This window comes from Melospiza melodia, chromosome 12 (assembly GCF_035770615.1).
Source record: "Melospiza melodia melodia isolate bMelMel2 chromosome 12, bMelMel2.pri, whole genome shotgun sequence".
Lineage (NCBI taxonomy): Eukaryota > Metazoa > Chordata > Aves > Passeriformes > Passerellidae > Melospiza > Melospiza melodia.
Window position 1 is genome coordinate 6,796,341 of NC_086205.1, and position 15,972 is coordinate 6,812,312.

Here is a 15,972-nt window from a genome sequence, read left to right on the forward strand (position 1 = left end):
GTTTTTGAAAAGGTTTGGTTTGGCAACTCACAAAATTTAAGTGATTGAAGGTGTTGTTATCCCTTGGTCTTCTAAGTTTTGGCATTTTGAAGGTGTTGTCATTATGCTGGCTCTGCGGAAGGTCCTTTTGTGGATTTCATGGGGAGCTCATCAGCACAGCTGTTAATGGTGTAAATATAAAGCTTTGACACTGGGCAGCAGAGTACCACAATAATGTTCCTTGTTACATAGGACTGCTGCTTTCCTGGAGTTGCTTCAATCTGATGAAATTAACACTTTAAACATTCCTGACTCCTTTTCTTACAGAATATAAACTCCACGTGTTCCTTTTCCTGAGTCCAAAATCTTAACACAGTTCATTCTAAAATCCTTGGAGCACTTCAGAATTTCCCAGTCAGGATCTCCATGTGTTTATTTTCTGTTATTTAACAAGGAAATGCTCTGTTATGAACTAGGAGTTGTTTTCTTCTTTGCAGAATAGAGTGTGGCAGAGAGACCAGCGAGATATGCGAGCGATCCAGCCCGATGCAGGATATTACAATGATGTAAGTGAAATTTTCCTGTTCACTGATAATGTGCAAATCAAATTTGTCCAGAAGGTAGGAAAGATTCTGCCTGTCACCTGAGGTTATTTTTGTATCTGCAGAAAGCCTTAAAGCTGTGAAGGGTATCTTCACTCTGCATTTTGTTCTGTTGGAATCCATGTCCATGAAGGGATCTTAAGGTTGGACAGGCTTTTAATTTCTGTACATAAGAACTTTCATCATGCACTGAGGTTACAAAGCTGCTCTTGAAGATGCTGTTTCTGGATGTTTGTGTTTTTAAATCATGCAGACTTTGAAACCCTTCTACCAACTTATTTCTGCTAATATCCCTGTGAATTACAACCTTGCTTTTCCAAAAATGGATGTTTAGACTGTGTTCTTTTCTTGAAGGTTGTGATTTAAATGTCATCAGGAAATCTTTTGTTTCTTCTCTTCCAGTTGGTCCCTCCTATAGGAATGCTGAACAACCCTATGAATGCTGTGACAACAAAATTTGTTCGGACATCTACTAATAAAGTAAAATGCCCAGTGTTTGTTGTCAGGGTGAGTACAGTGTTGGAATTACTTTGTTGTGTTGTCTTAATTTAAATTAGACTGATTCTTAACAAGATGGCAGTTAAAGCATCTTTAAATAAAAATAGCATGTGCAGTGTATGGACTACTTCTGTGTCCAGTCTTTCTATGGAGAGCTTTAGGAAAATAAATGGTAAAGTCTGAGTACACAAGAGTTCTTACTCTGAGTTTGGGGTGCAATTCCTACCTTCCTTGTGACATTTCCGTGACCTGACATGTCTCAAAAGAAAGGAAATTTGGTCTCTGTGCTGTTGGAGTCTCATAGCAGCTTTTAACAACTTTTCCATGATGTCACAAGTATTGTTTAGTATGGATATTATGTGCTAGAAATGCATTGGTGCCAATAAGCTGTTTCATCTTTACAACTAGAGTTTTTCATTGTTTTCACAGTGGGCTTTGTCCTGTTGTTACAAAAGTCAAAATTCTTCTGGCACAGTTCTGCATTTTTGCCTTCTCACATCCTCTAGAAAGTCATTAAGTAGCTTCCATTTCCACAGAGTCCCTGAAGAAGCTCATGATTTATTTGGAGAATTGTAAAGAAATATTTGAATGTTATATTGCACAGTTTAGTTAAATGTTTCTTTTGCAGTGGACTCCTGAGGGGAGACGCTTGGTCACTGGTGCATCTAGTGGGGAGTTCACTTTATGGAATGGACTGACTTTCAATTTTGAAACAATATTGCAGGTAAAGTAATCTGTCAAGATTTCTTTGTATTTCCTTGAGGTCTTGGAGCATGTTTTAGGAACACATCTTCACCCTGTTCATCATGGGTCTGTGGTCTGAGTGCTGATGGGAGCCTTAGAGGTCTTCTGTCCTGTTGTGATCCCATGTCAGGCCATGGCTACAGGCAATTCACTTAATGCCTCTCATTCCACCTCCATCTTCTGTATTAACTGTTCTCAAGAATGTACTATGAGTATTTGTAATAATAAAGAAACACTTTGGAAACAAAGTGCAAATACTCTTATTATTTAGAAGGCCATTGTGTACAGAGTAAGGGATTTTCCCCCCCAACATTTTGAATGTAATTAGATCATCGTTCTCGTTTCCTCATTGCAGCTGTTAGTCAGAACTGTAGTAACTTCAGTGTTTGTGTGGATCAGAGAGTTTGGAATGTGTTTGCTAGAAGTTCTGTTTCTGAATTTGCAGGCTCACGACAGCCCTGTAAGGGCTATGACTTGGTCACACAATGATATGTGGATGCTGACAGCAGACCACGGGGGATATGTGAAATACTGGCAGTCCAACATGAACAACGTCAAGATGTTCCAGGCACATAAGGAGGCGATTAGAGAGGCCAGGTTTATACACAATATACCATTTTCTGTAGTACCTATTGCCATGATTAGACTGTTCTCTAAGTGTATTCTGGGTGCAGAAATGCATGGGTTCTGTCAGATTCTGGGAGACTTCCTGCACCACATAAACACAGTATTTCCTTTTGTTTCCACATTCTCACCGTTTTGCTGGCACCTTTCTGAATTAGTATTGTCCCAGTATCCGCCTCTGCAATATGTTAGAGATGTATTTGTCTGCCGCATTTTGCACTGGTATTTTCATTTTTATATGGTGACGATGTGTATCAGTTATTCCTTTTTATACGCACTGTGTAAGACAACAATTTCATTCCAAATAAAGAATTCAGTCTTTAATAATCTTAACTGAATAAAATATAAAGCCTTCAGAAATAAAACACCTGCATAGTTCTCACAAAATAATAAAACACTAAATAAAGTGAAGAACTGCTTGGCTTGGTGAAGCCAAGACTTCCAGTAATACTAAATACCCACGCAGACTACCACATACAGAAGTCTAATGTTAATACTGAATGGGTTCTTCAAGCTTGAAACTGTAAGAAAGCCATTGAAAAGAAGATTGTAGGATATTCTCTTGGTTCAGTGTTGATGCCTCAGTTGTGCAAATGTCTATATAAAAATCGAATCCAAAGTGATACTTATCAGTAAGATGTAAATGAAGGGTGTTTCTAGAGCAAACCTGCATATAATTTTTAGTAAATGTTTTTAAAGTAAGCCTGAAGAGAAGCTGCAGATCCCAAATGGTGCTAAAACAGTGTTTCTTTGGGTTGAGGTGCTGGCCCATGGTGATAAGGGTTCACTGCCACAAACTCACTTTCCACTAAAGTCACCATTTTTCTTGGTAGGGTGCAGCATTTTCTGCCAGAGTTTGGTTATGAGAAGTGCTTACTTTGTATTCAGTTACTGTCTGACTATCATGGCCATGCACTGAATTTCTCTACTGCTTTAGGCCCTTTCTTGATCATAAAGATCTAGGATTTCACAAGGGCTCCTTGTGGTCTTTCACTGCACCAGAAAGAAAGTTGAGTGCCTGTCAGTTGTTGGAGGTATTCTGGCCCTATTCACATGGTTAAATAACTCCTTGCTTTTCCAGTGACTTTCATCAATCAGTGTTAACTGCTGAACCTGGGAGTTGCTTACGTGTCTGTAGGATTCTTTTCATGTTGTTGGTGGGGTGTAATAAGAGGGAATGTTTCCAAATTGCTCTTATAAGTGTTCATTTTGTATAGGATTTTTTTCCCCCCAACAGTTAAACCGAGTAGCATTTTCCTGTAACCAGCTTTCCCTTATGTTTTGCTTCTCTGCTGCAAAGCACCTGTGGCTGAAGAGGAGTTTTTTCCTAAGAACTGTTCTCCTGAGCTTCTATGCAGTGTCACTTTCTTGTGGTATTACCAAACATGAAAATCTAGGCTGACAGTTACCAAACCATATTGATGTTGCTTCTCATCCTGCAGAGAAGGCACTACTGTGTGCAGTCACAGATAGGAGGGTGCTAAGAATAAATGACAGATTTTTTCCTCATTTGACAGGGGACTGCAATGCAATAATAATCCTATGCTGAATTCATGTCTTGTGGTGAAGTGCCCTTTGGCAGGCACTGTATTCACTTAGAAGTGCCTTTGTTCAAATGCCTCCTTCAGTGTATAACACATTACAGTATAATTTTGCCCTGTCTGAGAAGCATAGATAATCTGTTAAATGCTGACTTCTTTCCCCTGCTGTGTGTCTTCATGTAACAGTTTCTCACCCACGGATAATAAATTTGCTACATGCTCTGACGACGGCACTGTTAGAATCTGGGACTTTCTACGTTGCCATGAGGAGAGAATTCTTCGAGGTATGTGTACCAAAAGTACTGATTGGGGTATTTCAAGAGGGGGAAAACTTTTTTTTTTAAACTAGATGTTCACAATACAGAAGTATCAGCTTGTCTACAATTTTTTTCTTAATGCTCCAAACAAGTTTTTGTTTGGCTGCTGCCATAGGTACCTTCTATTCAGAGAGGCTGCAGTTCACAAGGGCATTACACTGTTTACTCTCCACTTGAGCTCTAAACAATGGAGGTAGATAGAAGGACATTTTTACTGCTCCTAATTAGGTAAAAGCAGCTGTTTCTGGATCAGGAATACATTTATCTTTCTCCAAGGCTTAATCTTTGTGGCTGCTCTTATTTCAGAACATGCATCTTCATGCACAGGATTCCATTCTTCTCAGGGGCATACCTTTCATTCTGATTTCTTCAGAGGCAAGGTGGTTATTTCTCATTCCTTAAGAGGAAGAGAGTATTTCAGTAGAGAAAACAGGTACATTTTAATCACATCATTTATAGCATAGGCAGATAATCCTAGGTGTGGTTAAAGTTTCTGCCCAACATCTATGTACACTAAATTCTGGTGCCTTTCCACTGACCTTCTTGAGCCTTTCTCCTTCTCTTTCTGCAATCCTAATGAGCAGTAATAGCTTCTGACAGCTGTTCCTTTTTTGCAGAGATGTCCAAGGTACATAATTTAATAAGAATATATTAAAAGGCTGTTATGAGACTGAGGACTGTAGATTTGCAGATAAACTGCAAAGAAGGTAGGGAATAAAAACATGGGCTTTCAGTTCCAGGTGTGTGAGCTTGTTCAGTGCTTTCCTAAATGAAGGAATTTTTTTCTTAAATCATGCCTCCAACTTGGACCTGCATTCCATATTTTATGAAGTACAGCTCTCCATGTTTCATATGACTCTTAAGGTCTCTTGATTTATAAGCATGTTACTTTTAAACACCACTACTTTGCAAAGACATTGAGCTTCAGCATTATTTCAGTGGTGATATTTTAACAGCATGTGTCCATAGACATTATGGTAGGTGTGTTCTTTGCAGGACCTGGCAAACAAATTTCTAGTTTCTGTACTTTACATCTGTTACTCTGGAAGGCCTCAAACAGATAGGGACTGTTCTGCTTGATGCTTTACAAAGAAATCTTTCTGCCCTAAACATATCCTGTGCCCTCCTCCAGGTATGTACTAACCATGTGGAGGAAATAGGGATTGCCTCCATGCAGAATTGTCAAGGTTATAAAAATCCCTCCACTTCTGTGTTCTTTCAGTGTTCTGTGTAAAGTAGAAGGAGAAAAGAATTTAATTTAGGCTATAGAGAGCAGAACTTGCACTACATTTTCTTCTGTTACCTTGTGTATGTTAACATTTGATTGTGAGTAGACCTCAGATAGAATTATCCTATAGTTTCTTAGTTTATACATCTCAATATCCAATTTTTAGTTTGCACATAATTCTATAAAGAATACATTTGCTTCTGCTTATATCATCTAGCCACAATACACTTCACTACTCATATAAGTTGGAAGTGGTTTGAAAACTTTACCATCTTTGGATAAAATTGAGCAGGGGAGATTATTCCTTGTTTCTACTGTTAGATAAGGAAAAAAATCACCAAACTCCAACCTAAACTCAAAGAACAACAGCAAAAACATCCCCCACACCACAGCAAAAATAATACCCAAACCCCTGATTGTTGGGAGGATGTCTCTGCAGGTATACAGGTTTGATTTGGCTTTAGTCTCTAGGACTGGTTTTAAATATGCTCAGAAGAGTTATTTGGAAGAGCTGATGGGTAACATCATTTTCTTGGTAGAAAATACGAGCTTTTACTCTTTTATTTGGAGATCAGTGCTTATGGATTTAGGGTATTGATCTTCAGCTTTTGCTTCTCCATGTGCTTTCTGCTTTTACATGGTTACAAGTGTGACCTGTAATACTTTGCGGAGTGCAGCCTTCCAGTTGTGCAACTGCTCATGCCATTGCCATGCAGTCAGAGATCTGTAAATTAAATTTTTGGTGCCACCATGTCAAAGGGATTTTTTGTACATTGTTTAGATCAAATACAAGGCTGGGAAATTATTTTTATTTCCTACTTTCACACATCATACAGCTATTCTGGATAATATTGGTGCTGTGCAGTTGAAGGAGTTCTACAGTGTCCTTTAGGTCCAGAGTTTCACTTCACATGTTAAGGTGTTTTTCAAGTTGCCACACAGAATTATAAGTCAAATGTAGCTATCAATTAACAGTCAGATGTATTAATTAAAAAGATCAGCACTCACAGGGATAATATGTCAATATGTTGTTGCTCAGAATGATCTTTCAACAACAAGGAACATTTTTTAAAAAACAGATTTGAAGATTCTAATGGTAAGGAATGCTTTTAAAGCAATTCTGTAGAGTGCATTAAAGTTATTGGGATAAGCTTTGCTGCTATAAAAAAGACAGAATTCCACAGACTTACTGCAGGTGCTTTTGCTTGCACTAGAGCAAATGAATATTTATTCCTGTTGTTTATTGAAATGGTTTTCTTAAAAGTGGCCTGAAGCAACAATTCTAGACTTCCCTTCTGAAGAGTACTGGAGAAACAATGGAAGTGGTAAATTACATAAGATGGATTCTTGAGGTTTCCCTGCAGTTCTTTCAGCTGTCTGGAATAGGCTCTGCATTTTCCCTGCAGTTTACCCTGTGAATTCATGGGCTGCATGAGATACTTATTAACTGTGTCCACTTCCCTTGAATTCCTCAAAGTGAAGGTGAACAGGAAACCCTCCAGGGTTCTTGATGGGTTGTGCCAGAGGTTCTGAGTCTCATTTCTTCAATCTCCAAGTCCCTTTTTGCTGGCCAGTTTTTCACTGCTTAATGTTGCTTTGGCTGTTGTTTGTACTACCACAGCTTTCCAGGGCACAGCAGGGGGAGTTTGGCCATTTTGTTAGCAGAACATGCAGATTTATCAGGCTCATTTTTAATACCCTAAAGAAATAAATAGCATTAAATTCTTGTTTTCTTGGAGAACCATCTTTAAATAATTCCAATTATCTTGGAAGAACTTGTAGGTGGAGGAAATAGCTTTGAGTGTCATTGCTTCCCCACAGCACAGGCACTCCCTTTTCTCTTGAGGTAGAGCTGCTGTGGTCCTGATTTTGCACCACTTGCTTTTACCTCTGTGAATTTCTGTCATTTCAGCATCTTGATGATGGTAGTGAGTGCAGTTAATAAAATACATAGGTAGGAGCTTTAGTGATGTTAAAAAAAATGTTCTTTTAAAAATAAGCCATGGAAAACAGGCTATAGTGTAGCAACATTTTATTTTCATGACAATCATCTGTTCCTCTGAAAAGCATTTCCAATAAAATGATCTCAGATCTTTTGTCTAAACTGTTGCAATGAAGTTAATGCTGGGAGTATTTCTGTAAGAATATACACGTGAATGGCTTTTAGTAATGCTAAAAGTATCTAGTGAATAACTAAAAACAGTAGAACATTCATGTCCCTTTATTTATATGAGAAATTAATGCTATTGCTGATTTTACTGGTAGCAGTGACATTCTGGGTAATGTGTCTGTGCTGATGTATCCCTGGGAATATTTTTGGGTAGGTCATTAATAAACACATGATTCCTTAATTATTCCCAGCACAACATCATGGGTTAGGAGGCTACAAATAGATTTTGGATTTCTCAGTTCCCTTCTCCTTCCTTCTCCTTCCTCTCACAGAGTCCAGTAAAAATGAGTTCTTGGGAAGACTGTAATGTTTTCATTCTGAGGTGTAGATGAGCTCTGTATTCCCAGGATTTCAGAGTTACCTGCCTTAAATAGTTCTTTTGGGGAGGATGACTCCACCTAGCTCTCTGAACGATGGTGTAACCCATGCTTTTTAAAATACTTTATAGTTATGCTCTTCTATTTTCTGTCTCTAAAATAGGGTGATGCATTAAACAATCTTTCAGCCAGTATGGTAGACTTGGCAAAAGATTTTTCTTAGCTTATTCAAACAATTACAGGTAATTAGGATTTTATTGCATTCTGCCTGGATTTGAAATGCACCATTTCTAACAACATCGAATTTTTAACACTACAAAATAACCCATGTGTTTGTGCCTGCAGAAATCACAGCAATTGTGAATAGACTTTCTGTCTGCTCACAGGTTCTGAAAAAGTGTTTCCACCTCTATTCATACTGAAATAACTGAGGGATTTATTCCTTCCTTCTTTTCCATTTCTCAGTCTTTATTAACAAACAATGTACCATGAATCCCCTTAAGCTGTTTGAATCTATTGTATGGTTTGTGTTCTCTGCGCTTCCTGCCTGAAAGTGAAGGATCTCTTCAGAGTTTTTTTTTCCCAAATAGCAAATCCTGAACTTAATTTAGACATGAGTTCCATGGATTAAAGGAACTTGAGGAGCAGAGCTACATCTTCAGCTTGGTCCCTCACTTTTGAACATGTATTATTATCCATCTCTTAGCCTTGAAGCAAGTAATTTCTAAAACTGTTTCCTTTTCTTGGAGTATAATTGAACTCTACATTGGGTAATTTTAAAGAAAAAAACCCCAACACTTCTGTTTCCAACTTTATTACCCTTATATGAGGTTTTTCCTTTTTTCCCCCTTGTCTCAACAAAGAGAGAAAACTCAGTAAATTCCAGAAGTGCATGTATGTCAATACCATGTTTCTTGTAAGGAGACCTGTTTTTTAAACCTTCTGGAGTTTTTTGTGGGGATTGCTTCTTTAGGCTGTTGGGATTTCAGGTATATTTGAAACATCTTCTAGCCTAGGTGCATCCCTGCATGAAAGTTTGCATTGCAAGGTTTTTACTTAGAACAGAAGCTCAGGATGAAGTGAGACCTGGCTGATAGTGGCACCAACCATATTAATCTAGAGAAGGCAAGTCCTTGAATTTTTGGACTTAAAAAGATTATCTGTTTTGGAATGCTGGTATTGGACCAGCTCACCTCTTTGTTGGTAGGTATTTTTGTTTGCCAGCTGATGTTGCAGGTCTCTGATCTTCATCAGTCTGTTGCCAAAGCTGAGCTGGGGAGGAGAGGTGTTGCAGCTAAATCAGTTGAGGAACAGCAAATAGCTGTGCTTTCCATGTGCATTGGGCACAAGAAATGTTAAGGAATTTGTGTTAATAGTGGATCTGTGAGAGATTTTCTCTACACAGACAGGATCACTTGCACAATCTGTGATTTAGAGCCCTGCTGTTCTGCTGCTCGTGTTGTGGCAGTAATCCTGCTGCTGCTCCTTTGCTTCTTTGTGCATGGTGGGCTCCTTACAGTCTCATGCACTTTCCTCCTCTCATTGGGAAATGTCTTTACCTTTGTGAGATTAAATTTTACAAATATTGTACACAATTTCTTGCTTCATAGCAGGAAGGTATTGCACAACAAACATTTCCCTAGCATCTTTCTCTGCACTTTGTTCAGAGTTAAGCAGCACCAGGGACTTGGAGTGGCAATACTCATACCCTTTCCTGAGCTTGTAGCTAATCTCAGTTGCTGCTGCTTGTTAGGATGGTGGATATCACCTATATTAGATGGGAAGAATCCCATTTCTTGCTTGAGGCTACTAAAAAGTGTTCAGGTGTCACCTGGTAACTCAGTGTTCTTCCTGATAATGACTTTCAGGATTAAAGTGCATTGGTTTTCTCTGCATGGAAAACTTTATTATAGGTAGGCTTCATTGAAATATTCACTTCTCTATGTGTTAGAAGTAAAAATCCTTCTGAGATGTAAGAAACTACCCTGCTATATTGACTTACTATCTCTGCTATGTTGGCTTTCTATTTCTGAAGTATTCTGGATTGAACAAAAATTTGGGGCTGAACCACTAGTTTGAGGTGGTTTACAGAAACTGCCATTAAAAGAGTGATAAAGTGATAGCTTCAGGCTTTTACTCTGCTTCCTAAAACAATTCCAGGAGAATTAGAGGATGTTGAAGACTGATCTTGGAGCTGGTTGCACCTGATATGCTTAAAAACTGCAGTTCATTATTTTGTGAGTAGTGTACAGCATACTGTGTCTTAGATTCTGATTCTTACCTAGAACCAGTCTTTTGAAAATCCTGAAAAATTAATAGGAAATACATAGAATTCTCTAGGAACAGGTAAAGGAGATCACAAGACATGAATCACAGCATTGTGCTATAAAAAAGTTACACTGCACATTTCTGTGAAGGCATTTCATGAGACAAGAATGAAGAGACACTATGCAAGAAAGAGATTATTTCAGATGAAACTTTGAAATATTTTCATCCCTTAAAATTGTCCTGAAGCTGAAAATTTTACACTCACTTATATTGAGCCCAAGGGCAAATTTTACACTAGTATTTGTAACCCTTCTATTCTGTTAGGCTTGGAGAAATAATGAGAAACCTCAGAGAAACCAGGACAGCCAGCTCTCAGTGCTGCTGAAATACAGGATAGTTCCATAAGAACTTCTCTGCATTGCTAGGATTTCTTGCTTCTGGTTCCTTTTGTGTGTCTGCTGATTGCAAGGGGCAAATAAATACTGAATTAGGTAAAACTATTTTTTACAGATTGTTAGTTATAAATACTTGAGAGATTAGAACTTAATTTCCATTAGTTGTGACTTCACATGGAATTAAAAATAATTGTGCCCAATAATCTGTGTAGGGCACAGGACCCACCTGCAGTGAGAGCTTTGTCATTCAGCCCTACTCATGATTGTGAAGGAGGAAAAACACCATCTAAGCAGATAACATTGGTAGTAATGATAAAATCCTAAATTACAGAGACATTTGAATGCTGATGTTAAGGTGTTATCAGTCTTCCTTTCTCAGTACAAGTGTGGTTGTTGAAAAGGAGGCAGGCTGGGTGCCATTGAGGATGGAGGCCTCTGGGGTATCTACTCACCAGTATCTGTCATAGCAAAAGTTCTCAGCAAAAAAAATTGTGCAATTAGCCTTAAGCCAGTTATATTAGTAACTCATCTCTGATAAAGTCCTACATGGATGAATACTCAGAATTGGGCTCTTCATTAATTAGATTTTTACTGGACTCGCTTTTTCTGACATACTGTTTCCTCAGAGAGCACAGATAAAATGAAGCTCTTTTAGAATAAGTGGTGGAAGTCTTCAGAAAATAGAAAAACACAGTTCCTTGCTGAAAATTATCCATGTCAATCCTTAGAAACTTCACCTTGCAGGCTTTGTCATGCCACTTCCATGAGTTAAACAAAACTCTTTATTTAACTTTTATCTTTTTATATCCTCCAGTTACTGCACTAAAAGCTTTTGTGCATCTAGGTAAGCATAAACCTTGTAAAGCATTTGATATTTTCTTTCTATCATTTCTATTCTACATACTTAAATTATTTCCTGTTATTTTTACATTTAGCTCTGAGTGCTATTCTAGATTTAGTAGTGAGACACTTAGCATCAAGTTTTATCATGTGAATGGTACCATAATCTCATATTTGAGATTACATGTTGCTAGGGACAGCCAGACCCTGGGACATGGGGAGACAGCTTGCTGTTTTCCATAAAATTCAGTGACTTTTATTCCCATGCCTTTCATAACTGCCTGGCATTAACTTCCTCATGAGAAAGCTGATCCTGCTTGTGATACATTGTATTTTTAGGAAGACACAGTCAAAATTTAAACCGGGAATTTGCTGAAATGGGATTGTATAACAGACCAGGAGAAAAGGGATAAACAAGAATCCTGAATAAATCTGTGTGAAAGGTGGCTGGAAATAAGAAGCAATAGGAAATGTGAGGCAAGTGTGGAGGCTGTGTCAATATGAAAAAACAACAACAGCTTGTGTAAGGGTTGAGAAAAGCTGGTGACAGTGTGAGTGTGGGGATGAGAATGGGGTGTGGTGGAACTTGGCAAGTCACACTGGGCATTTTGTGAATAATTTTGGGCAACCTGAGTCACTGGGTCAGCCACTGGAGGGGCAGGGGTTTCCTGTCTGAGTGACACACGTGGACACCAGTGGGCAGTGCAGAATGTGCCAAGAGTGTACCTGTGCTGATCTGTGTGGGAGCAGTACCCCTGATAGCTCTTACATTTGTGTTCTGTCAGGGCTTGTAGAGACTCCAACTGATTGAACAGAGTTAGGAACATGCTCTGTGTTTGTTCTGAAGATGAACATGGAGTGAATCAGAGAATGTGCTGAGTTGGAAGAGACCCCCAAGAATCATGGAGTCCAACTCTTTAGTCCTGGTCATCTCCAAGATTCACAGCCCAGGAGTATTGTCCAAACCCTTGTTGAACTCTGTCAGGCTTGGTGCTGTGACCACTTCCTGGGGACTCTGTTCCAGGGCTCAACCATCCTCTGGGTGAAACTTTCCTGGTGTCCAACACAAACCTGTCCTGACTCAGCTCTAGCTGTTCCCCTGGGTGCTGTCACAGGTCATGAGAGTGAAGAGATCAGTGTCTGCTCCTCCCCTTCCCCTCACAAGAGGTTGCAGACTGCAGTGAGGTCTCTTCAGGCTGAACAAATGAAATTAGCTCATCCGCTCCCCTCATGGGCGGTGCTTCCCCTCCAGACCTTTCACAATTCTCATGGCCTCCTCTGAACTCTGTCTGAAACTTCATGTCTTATCTTGTGGTGTCCCAGCACTCGAGGTGGGGCCACCCCAGGTCAGAGCAGAACAGGACAATCCAATCCCCCCTTGCCTGGCTCCCCAGGGCACGGCTGGGCCATGGCTGCCAGGACACCTCTGACTCACATTCAGCTTTCCATCCATCAGGACTTCCCACAGCTGCTCTCCAGTCAGACACTCAGCCAGGGTGGCCCATTCCCAGTGCAGAACCCAGCAGTTGCCCTTGGTGAAGTTCATGTGGTTGGTGATTGCCCAGCTTGTTACAGTTTGATGAGGGAGGGATGCCATCAATCTCACTACACCTAGGAAAAGCCAATTAAAATTCATTATCTTCTTTAGTAGTCCTTGTGAAGCTATGTGGGCTTTTCCTTCTTTTTAAGTTCTGTTGTTTTACAGCTCTAAAACTGAAATATCTGAAGTGGCTCATCAGCTCTAAGGTTAGCTCTGGTTCACTTCAGCTGGGAGTATGACCAAGGTACTTCTGCAGAAAGTAGCTGAGTAGGTAAAGCATGCAAGCATGTACTCAAGACTTATTTACAAACTTCAGTGCCAGAACTTTCCAAGGACTGATCCTTATCTCACAGTAAAAATAAAAATTGTCATTTAATTTTGCTACTCACAGATAAGATTTTTGTGGAAAACAAAGCACTTCTTGGGGAGGACATTTTAATTTTTGCTGTTGAAAGTATAAATGTGTCTTGCAGGTAAAGTAGTTGTCATGAAATTTTTATTAATTTATAAAGGGAGGTGTTTGGGAGAGTTTTTTTTTAATAATTCAAAAGTATTAAGGCTGTTAAGTTCTTAGCTTCAAAGCAGCACACCTGTAAGTATGACAAGTTTAGCTATAAAGGGGAAATCTAAAACTACTCAAAATTTATTTGTCTTATAAAAAGTTTCACAGGCAAGGTTTGACAATTCTTCTATCTCAGACAGTTTAGATTACTACTTGTAATTATTAACTCAGTGGAAGCACCTAATATTTCTAGTTCTGCCAAACATTGTTTTGATACATTACATAAGCCATCCAGTTCAATGCATCAGCTAGTTATTAATTTTATTATATTATTAATATAATTATATACTTTTAACATGTATAGTATTTTCTTAATATTTTTCATATTGTGTGTGCCCCACTGGATTTATGTAGTGAGAGCTGTTCCAGATGTAACTAAAGCCACTTAGAGAAATAGTTGTATCATTGTAGTTTAATTTGCTGGTGTAGACAAGAACTGCAAGTATTTTACTTATATTGTAGTTGAAGACAAAAGGTGATCTTCATCTGGTTCTGACCATTTGTAGAAGTTTTGTCTGAATTTTGACCATTTGTAGAAATTTTGCTCACCTAACTTAGTTTTTAAAAGGAGCTCACATATATAAATATGAACCTGAAAAGCTGAACATTAACTATAACAGGAGTAGAACAGGTGCTTCTTCCAAGTCACCAAGATCTTGGAGGGTAAACTTCAAATTTTCATTTCAAAAAGCTGAGGAATGAGTTACCTTAGCTGCTTAATATTGGGAAGAAAAATACCTTTTAGTAAAAAACAAACCCAGCTTTCTGTGTGTGCTGGCAGATGTGTATTTTCTACATGTACAATAGGTCTTTTTCTCTGCCTGTTTATTTAGAATGATGGAGATCATGAAAATACTGTAGCTATTGTATTAAAATCTTGTATTTTGAACTTCATCACTTTAAAAAAAAAACCTCTAGAGTCATAATAACCTTATAAATTAGTAGCTGTAATACTGCTGTAATTACTGTAACTATTTTAGTTCTCAAAGGGTAAAATGAATAGATGAAAAAAACGGAGCTCAGAATCCTATTATTAGCAGCATATTGTTATATGCTGGGGAAATCAAGTTTAAATAATTATACAATGCTTTTACAATTGAACTTCTCTTTATAGCTGACTTCTCTCCAGGATAGCCTTATTCAGCTTTATTTTTTTCTCTGTGTGAAGATTTAAGGAAGAAGTAGCTCTGATTCACATTTACAACCCTCAGAATTTGGATAGAAAGACCTTAACATAAAGCCTAGTGCTCCTTGAGATCTATTTTTCGTCAGAGGTTGAGATTCCTACTGGCTTTATAAATAATCACTACCCTCAAAGACTAAAAAAAGTCTCAGTGTCTTCTTGGGATTCAGTGAAGAGCTGATATTCCACTCCTCCCTCCAACCTTCTGTGGGAGGCACTTGTCCCAAGCTGTTTGATAGAGTAAAACATTCTCCTTTGAAAAGGAAATTTTCACCATTTTTTAATATTTGGAAATATGTAGCACAAATTGAATTTAGAGATGGTATTCATATGTAATTTCCCACTTAAGTACAAGTTCAATGGGAATCCCCAGAAGTTCAAATGAGTTCAAACTCATTGATGTCCCAGATATGTTATTATAAAAATAAATATTATAGTAAAGTTAAAAGTTCTAAAAAAGAAAATAGTTTGTCTCCTTTTCTTATCCAGTGGAAAACACTTTTTAAAGGCCATTTTCACTGCAGAGATGATCTCATGTTCAGGGTCTTTTTTTTCACCTGTTCTCTCACTAGGGCAGTAGAAGAGTGTGAGAGCTTTGCTAAATTCTATGGCTTGTGCTGTCTCTGTCCTTGAGGTTTTCAGGCTGAACCTGGATAAATCCCTGAGTAACCTGCTCTGACTTTTTAGCTTTGAGCAGCTGATTGACCAAGAGACTTTGGAGATTTCTTCCAGCCTGACTTACCCAGAGCTCCTGGGGTACTGAGTTATACTGAATTCCCCTGTTTTGCCAAAGCCAGCAAAAATCCTACTGATGCAGGATTCAGCTGTCCATATGTGACATCAGGAACTGATCTTGAAAATAATCAAAATTTTTTTCTGGCAGCTTTTAACATCCATGAGGAAATGCACATTATGTGGATTGAAAAGGATTCATGTTTAGTGGGTGTTTTCTTGAGAGATGCTAAATGTTTCATCATTCCCTAGGAACTAACAGTATGTTAGTAATCATCACTGGAGTTTCAGAACTTCCTGTGTCCTGCAAGCATTAAAACCTTGTTGTAAATAAGATGGAAGGTGTGATTGTGTGCTGTCAGCATCTTTAAAGCTTCTGCTGACGTAGTAAGTGAGGTAAACCAATACCTATTTTTATATATATATGCACTA

At 38.5% G+C, this 15,972-nt stretch overlaps 1 protein-coding gene across 5 annotated transcripts in view; it reads left to right on the forward strand.

Moving 5' to 3' along the window:
- Positions 1-15,972, forward strand: part of WDR33 (WD repeat domain 33) — a 69,071-nt gene that overhangs the window by 18,050 nt on the left and 35,049 nt on the right. For 3 of the 5 annotated variants that reach the window (XM_063166545.1, XM_063166541.1, XM_063166540.1), the window contains exons 3-7: positions 477-545; positions 984-1,088; positions 1,708-1,803; positions 2,269-2,420; positions 4,175-4,272. In XM_063166545.1, coding sequence (XP_063022615.1) covers positions 477-545; positions 984-1,088; positions 1,708-1,803; positions 2,269-2,420; positions 4,175-4,272 — 520 coding nt within the window. The other 2 variants (XM_063166544.1, XM_063166543.1) reach the window with 2 other exon arrangements.